Source organism: Cornus florida, unplaced genomic scaffold (genome assembly GCF_030987335.1).
Source record: "Cornus florida cultivar Cherokee Brave unplaced genomic scaffold, ASM3098733v1 CherokeeBrave_3.0.0_Hap2_Chr07, whole genome shotgun sequence".
Taxonomy (NCBI): domain Eukaryota; kingdom Viridiplantae; phylum Streptophyta; class Magnoliopsida; order Cornales; family Cornaceae; genus Cornus; species Cornus florida.
Window position 1 is genome coordinate 4,824,882 of NW_026775577.1, and position 7,878 is coordinate 4,832,759.

At 35.2% G+C, this 7,878-nt stretch overlaps 1 protein-coding gene across 4 annotated transcripts; it reads right to left on the minus strand.

The window, feature by feature from the left end:
- On the minus strand, positions 1-5,603 carry LOC132315869 (uncharacterized). 4 transcript variants are annotated; one of them, XR_009483866.1, is made up of 7 exons: positions 3,050-5,603; positions 2,516-2,683; positions 2,232-2,424; positions 2,097-2,149; positions 852-1,018; positions 713-766; positions 1-638 (listed from the first exon to the last, which is right to left on the minus strand). XR_009483866.1 is itself a non-coding variant. In XM_059814284.1 (7 exons), exons 3-7 carry the CDS (start codon positions 2,346-2,348, stop codon positions 589-591), a joined length of 441 nt encoding a protein of 146 aa, XP_059670267.1. In that variant the 5' UTR covers positions 2,349-2,424; positions 2,516-2,683; positions 3,050-3,286; the 3' UTR covers positions 1-588. The 4 variants fall into 4 exon arrangements, 1 of the variants encoding a protein (XP_059670267.1); XM_059814284.1 differs by having other exon boundaries at positions 3,050-3,286; XR_009483867.1 differs by having other exon boundaries at positions 1-766; positions 3,137-5,603.
- Positions 5,604-7,878: the final 2,275 nt, after the last annotated feature.

Consider the following 7,878-nt stretch of genomic DNA (forward strand, 5'->3'; position numbering starts at 1 on the left):
TGCGTCTCTGTTGAGTAAACTTGAAAAGCGGAGGAAGAATGCCAAGGTGAAGGATATTAAGTCCTGGGCAAGCAGGAGAGAACAACTTCAATCATATTTTAAATCGATGAGCGATGACAAAAAGCGTGGACTGCTTGAAACACGAATTTGCGATCTCAGGGTCCATTTGAGTTCTTTTAAGGATCGATTGGCAAAGGAGGTTCTGTCAGAAGCTGTAAGTTTTGTTGAGAAGACCAATACTTGGAGGTTCTGGGCTTGTTGGTGCAGTGATGAGAAGTTTGTAGATTCAGCATCATATCTTCATCATCTTAAAAAGGAGCACATAGGGAACTTCTCACTCGAGTTGCAATCAGTTGTGCCTGCGGAAGTTAATGCTCGTTGGGTTGAGATGCTAGAAAATGGCCCTTAGAAGCCTGTGGACACCTCTGCAGTTGTGCCGAGACTTATTGAATGTCAGTCAAAGTGCAACATAGAAAATCTTGTTGGCAAGGACTCTTCAGAGTGTACAGGTTTAGTAACAGCTTCTACTAAACCTGTTACTCTTCCTTCATGGCCAATATCTGATGATTCTGAGCGTGCAGAGATCCTTCAAAATATCCGTGACATGTTCCAGTTGCTTTTAATGCAAAATTGTGTTGCTGAGAGCCATATAAAGTACTTAATGCAAAGCAACATTCTTGAAGAAGATACACGAGTCTGTTTGGCCACTTACCTTGCAGATCAGATAGCAAAACACCATCTTCAAGAGCTCTTTCACTAGGTGAACCTGCACATAGACAAAACACATATTAGGAGGCTAGTTTGTATAACATGATCCAAAGTGTAAAGAAACATATAGTTTCATCTTCTACCTGTATTCTCATCTTGCTTGGCAAGCTGCTTTTGTTTAAACTCATTTTCAATTCGTCTTTGATTCTCTAAATGACCTCCAACCAGTATTACCTGTTCTGCTTCTAGCTCACTTTTATGCCCAAGTTCCTCAGATTGTTTTAATACATCGGCATTTTCAGAAATATCACTGTCAACATTTGAATAAACATCAACATAGGTGACGGGAAAGTGAATGGAGGAAGGCGGAGGTCAAAATAACAATAGAGTATCAAAAAGAGGGTGTGGGGGCAAATGTGGCACAATCTTAATTATTTAATTTTGTTTTTTGGACTGGTGACATTACAGTTTTGACACTGTATCCAATAAATAACACATTACAGTCCTCCTAAAGAAGCATTGATCCATGTACATGGGCATGTTCGGGTTACTTTCTTTGATGAGGAAAAGAAATGCAACAAAAAACAAAAGAAAGCTGAGGGACATCAGTTCCCTTATATAACATGAATGGGTCACCACAACCAGCTCTTACACTATTACATACATGTATGTGGTGCAGTGTTGATAAAATGAATCTGGATCCATATATAACATATTCAGAGGGGGTGACCATTTGAGGGAGCATTGCTCGTACTAAATTTTTGAATCTTATCATACTGAATTCATATTGCTCTGATCCTCTTTATGAATTATGATGTGGGGTTCATATTTGGATTCTAATGGGACTTAAATCTTAATATTGTAAGGTCAGAACAGATGAACATTAAGTCTAGTTGGTATCATCAATCCTCCCAAAGGGTAGGTTGAGCATTTGAACTTTGTTAGGAACAATTGTGGTTGTGTGTACGTTTGCTTGAACTTTCTGAATATATATATATATATGAGACCAGATAATGCTGAATGGTTAATTCCATGAGATAGTTGACACAGTTTTGAAACATTAAGTAAGATAATCTAGTTTTAGAAATATAGACCTAATGGGGTTTAAAACCAAAACCAGCAAGACACAAGAGAGACCATATATTAGTTCAATTTCTAGGTAGTAGTTTTTGTTCTCGGATTATTTTCAGAAATTTGTATGTTTGACAAAAAAAACTTTGAAAACTATTCTAGTTAGTTAGAATTTGTTCTCTCTCTTTTGTGTAGTCAGAAACTGTTTTAAGACAACTGAATCTAGTAGCCCAAAGTCTTTTTGACATATCAAGGAGGGAAAACTTTTAAAAAAGAAAAAGTACAAATCCACTGGTGGAATCAAAAGGAAGACTTACAGTTGTTGTGCATCCTCCTCATGTGGAACGTGTTGTTTGTTACCATCAGTAACCTGCAGTAGATTCAAAAGCATTAAACTACCTTTCACAAATTATATATAGCAACTGTCACTATAGGCTCAACAAGATTTTAACCTCTCCCTCCTTCTGATTTTCTGTAATCTTTTTTCTTTTTTCTATTCTTCGACTTTTCCTGCGGGTGTTTTGTTTGATTTCCCCCTTTATTAATGTTCTTCTTAGCATCAAGTGCATCCACTGCTATAAGTGCTGCCTCTGCAGCCTTTGATTTATCAGTTGCATCTTTGTCAACAAGAGAGTCCAATTGTGCCTGGAAAGAGAGGAGAAATGCTGATAATATCATATTTAGATTCACATAATTTGGAGAATGTTACAAAAAGTGTTTTGTAAACAGCACAAACCCGCATGAATGCCTTCAAAAGGAGTAACATGGTGGACTGATAGTCATGCGCAGATACTCGGGCAAGTTTAATTTCCAGCTGCTTCATATCAGCAATGGTCCGCGTGATCCATGCATCAATACAATTAAGCAGGGAAATGCAGTTTCGAATTTCAGGATTCAGGAATCCCTGTGAAAGAATAATAATCTCTAGTTGAATAAGGAAAATATGACGATTAAATCAAGAGAGTTCAACTTTGAATATTATTTAAATTTGGCATAAGTAAATCACTTTGAAATAGAAATTAAGTGTATATTGGTAATGACAAACTTGACGAAATAACTAATATTGCCACAAATTATTCTAAAATATTTGCAAACTTATCAGATAGTGGTAAATTATAGTTAGTTATTGAATTATACAGAGTTAATAGTGGAAGATTAATAAAAGCATGCCAACATTATAAATTTCAAAAATAATCTAGGCAATTTACACATATCTAGACTAAAAACCTACAGATGCATTTAGTTGAGTGCCAAAAACCAACATACGGACCTTCCCAGACAGAAACTCCAATTGCTGCATAGCCTCAAATTTTTTCTCACACGAGCTTTGTAAGAATTGAGATTTCTGCAAAAGTACCTGAAAGAGTTCCCTTCCTTGATGTTTTTTTTGGTTATTTAGATGTGCCCAAGATGCTAACCATTCTTCTTCATTCAGAAGATCAGCATACAACCAATACACAAATGAATCATTATCTGGCAGCACAGTAGCTTGATGAGGACCAACAGGCATAAGATCTACTCCCAGTAAACGCTAATCTTGAGGAAGACGGAATGAGTCACCACAAAGAACAATTCTCTCATTGATTTCATAAACTTGATTGCCATCAAGTGCATCATCTGTGGAACTTCCTGTCCCATAATCCCCAAATAAACCATAAATATCATCTTGAAATCGCCGCAAGAAATTAAGGACCCACTCTAGCTGGCTAACTCCCAAAAAACAGAAGCCGAGGGGTGATTGACACAGGCTATGGATTGGAAGCTGCAATTCTGGCTCAATTTTTTGAATTTCTACCATGGTAATTTGCATTGAGTATTTAATATGGCTCTCAGCAACACAATTCTGCATTAAAAGCAACTGGAACATGTCACGGATATTTTGAAGAATCTCTGCACACTCAGAATCATCAGATATTGGCCATGAAGGAAGAGTAACAGGTTTAGTAGAAGCTGTTACTAAACCTGTACACTCTGAAGAGTCCTTGCCAACAAGATTTTCCATGTTGCACTTTGACTGACATTCAATAAGTCTCGGCACAGCTGCAGAGGTGACCACAGGCTTCCACGGGCCATTTTCTAGCATCTCAACCCAACTAGCATCAACTTCCGTAGGCACAATTGATTGCAACTCGAGTGAGAGGTACCCTATGTGCTCCTGTTTAAGATGATGCAGATATGATGCTGAATCTACAAACTTCTCATCACTGCACCAACAAGCCCAGAACCTCCAAGTATTGGTCTTCTCAACAAAACTTACAGCTTCTGACATAACCTCCCCTGCCAATCGGTCCTTAAAAGAACTCAAATGGACCCTGAAATCGCAAATTCGTGTTTTAAGCAGTCCACGCTTTTTGTCATCACTCATCCATTTAAAATATGATTGAAGTTGTTCTCTCCTGCTTGCCCAGGACTTAATATCCTTCACATTGGCATTCTTCCTCAGCTTTTCAAGTTTACTCAACAGAGACGCCTTCTCTTCATCTTTTTGTGATTGCACAGAATCTGAATTTTGCTGCAAAATTCTTTCCACTCCCATCCGCTCCTAAATCTCCTTCCCCGCTCCTCCCCAGCCATCTTAATCCCCTGCTGACTCTTATTTTTAACCAACGGAACTTTCTTGTTGTTACCCACTTGAGCAGCCTTTGATTGTTTCGTCTCTTATGGCCCATTCAAAGATTTGAAGATGCACTGAGGTGAGTAACTATGATTGTGGAGGGAGAGATATGATTGTGGAGGGAGAGAAAGAGAGAGAATTTGATGAATTGAAGATGAGATAGAAAAAAGATTGGTAAAGACGAAGATAGGAAGATGATTTATGTAACCTTGAGGGGAGAGAGAGATGAATGTGATTGTCCCATTCAAAAATTTGAGTGCATATGAATGTAGATAGAGAGAGACGAAGATGGAAGAGCTTTTTGCTGTTTCTCTCTCAAGAGATAGTCTTTTGCAGAGAGAGAGCAAAATTGATGTATTGAAGATGAGATAGAAAAAAGATTGGCAAGGACGAAGATAGGACTATGATTTACGTTGAGTGAATATGAATGTAGAGAGAGAGATGTATTGAATATGAGATAGAAGAAAGAAAGGTATGGACTAAGATAGGAAGACCACTTACATAACCTTTTTGATGTTTCTCTCTCAAGAACTAGTCTGTTGCAATGTGGGTGTGTGAGAGAGAGAGAAACAGCAAAAACACGCCGCCAAACCAAATCGAAGTGACCCATTTGATAAGAACACGATACTGAATAACATCTAACTTAGACATTTCATCAAACACCTTCAGAGCATCACCCAGTTCATTCTTCACATTCAACGTAAAATCTGCACATGACCATCAAACATTGTTGATGCGAGAGTTGTTGTGCGAGAGCGACGGCTTGAGACCACGACCACTACCACGGCGACGGCTTGAAAGGCCTGGAGTTCGAGCAGCATTGTGGCGAGGAACACATACCAACGCCAATTAAGGGCCAATGAATAAAGTGTATATAAAGGACCAAATGTTCAAAAGTGTGCCCTAGTTCGAGTTTTTTTTTTTAACAAGACAAATGGAGCAGTGTATATATAAGGACCTAATGTACACTATGCGTAAATAATTACTTTTTTCTATAAGGAAAATATAAATAAAAGGCTTTCTATGAATTTTGGAAAGGCCAAATCACCAAATGTAAAAGTTCTTTATCAAAACTAATCCTTTGTAGTTACGTCGTATTAAGGATGACCAATAAACACTGTTTTCCAACAAAAGTTTGGAAGCTAGTGTGCTTCTTTCTTTTCTTTTTTTATCAAATTCATCGTGAATAATTATTAATAGCGACCCTAAACAAGTGTTCTTCAAAAAGAAAAATAGTTTATCCTTTACATGGTGTCATATCCTTTATTGTTAGTCCAACTCAATGTTGCATCGGCGAGTTCTATCTTATTGTTATGTATGGAGTAAAATATTACGCTCATGTTGAGTCCAAATACTAGAATTTAAGAATTTAAACTAAATTTATTTCGATTCTAATTAGAAAGTTACTATTTGATACTTTCAAATATAACTTCGTAAAAATTTTGGTTGATGCTTTGAGAGTGTTTTACAAAATTTCTAAGTTAGATGTTATTCAGGATAATGCTCTTATAAATAATATATTATTTAATATTTTGAGCTAGTGTCATTAATTAATAATATTTTAATATTTCGAGCTTGTGCTCATGACACGTATTTATAATAAAATAAAACCTAACATTATAAGAAACTAAAATATAACATAAAATAAAATAAATAAGAAATTTAAAGTAAAAAAATACTAAACACAAAAAGTGTCCTACATCAGTCCCTTCACTTCAAAAAGAGCACAGTTTTGTTGCATATTGTAGATTACTTGACTGATCCGGAGGATGATGCTTAAACATGTTCTTGCCCATGAGAAGCCACACCATATGAATATCATAATTATTGCTCCACTTTATGTGGAAAGGCCAAAGCTTAGGAGCAGCAACTGAAAATTGTATGGTGCTTGAATACCTATTCTTTGAATTACTGGGCTTTTCATTCACCAATCCTCATGTATCGTCACTTTTAAATGATTTAGGCATTCTTTTAATCTCAAGAATTTTGTCCATTTCAAATCAGAATGTATCGTCACTTTTAAATGATTTAGGCATTCTTTTAATCTCAAGAATTTATTAAACTGCATACTTTTTGTTGGGCAGCTTTGATGGTTGCAACGGCCGATGACAGTTCTGTCCTGTAAAAAATAAATTTTGCTTCAAGATTGACGTCATCAATTTTTTTACCAATGGACACCCTTTATCTTCATGATCGATCAATTGTTTCTTTGAAATTGAAAGAATTTTTCTTTCCTAATTGTCCGCAGGGACATCATCAATTTTTTATCTTTTTTTATTTTTTCTCTTTGTCAAAGCAATTTTTATTGGATTTCAATTCTTGGACACATATAAGACAACATAAATTACTATAATGTAAGACATGCATAATTCTGAACAATTCGACAAAAAGTTTGACAAGTCCAACCCGAGTTTGACAAGTCTGACAAGTCCAACCCGAGTTTGACAAGTCTAACCCGAGATGAGTGTTTTTGGATGAAAATATGGCATTGAGAACTGGGCTTGCTAGTTATTTTGAAATTTTTGTTCAAGAGTTGATGAACTATGATTGCTCTAAAATTTTAGATGATTAGTTTCATTTTAGGATTAGATTTTAGTTTGGTTTTTCCTATAAATATTCGCAAGTGCAAAATTTAATATTTCAATAATATATTAATTTTTTTATAAATTTATCTTCTGTTTTATAAATTGAAAACACTCTAATTTGTAAATTCAAAATAAATCGAGTAAGTGTTTTGAATTCACAAAACAAAGAGATAATTCAGACAAATTTTAGAGAATTTTTTTTGGCAAATAAAATACTTTCATTAGATCAATCCGGATTAAAATATAAAAAACAAGTTTATTTTTCTATTTCATGATCAAGGACACAAGAAATGGAACCCATCTCCATAACAATATACCCCAAATGGTGCCTATTATAGAATTCAATGAACTATTTATTGTTGAATGAAGTATGAGAGACATGCACAAATGATGATATATCTCATATGCCAATGAACCATTTATTGTTGAATGAAGTATGAGAGAGATGCACAAATGGTGATGTATCTCATACGACAAAGTAGACCACAAGTCTACAATTAAAACTACTACATAGGTAAAGAGTATTAAGAGTTCATGCTACCAATCAATCATTAGCTTCGACTTTCAACAACAATGCACCTGCACTTTAAATATAGTTTTTGAATCAATCTTTTAAACTTTTTATAATAAAAATTTCCATTTTGTCCAAAAATCTCCACTATAACATGGGATTGGCGCCACATTAATCAATATAGTTCAATATAGTTGTTTGCGGTTTTACATATCTATCAGGCATCAAGAGATTAGAATGAGTTTCTACAAATAAAAAATAAAAAAACTTAAATAACACCGATCTTATCCCCCAAAAAAATAACTATACTTTATGGAGGGGAAAAGTATTTATAAGAAGTATAAGAAGTAATATTGCAACAATATTGTAAATTAAACACCAATAGTTAT

Bases quoted from the DNA above. Each gene is read 5' to 3' on its own strand.
- LOC132315869 (XM_059814284.1), bottom strand. From the start codon at position 2,348: ATGCACTTGATGCTAAGAAGAACATTAATAAAGGGGGAAATCAAACAA. The intron at 1,019-2,096 runs GTAAGTCTTCCT...AAATGTTGACAG, and splicing joins GAGGAGGATGCACAACAACT to TGATATTTCTGAAAATGCCG. The intron at 639-712 runs GTAAGTGGCCAA...TATGGCTCTCAG, and splicing joins TTTGCTATCTGATCTGCAAG to CAACACAATTTTGCATTAAA.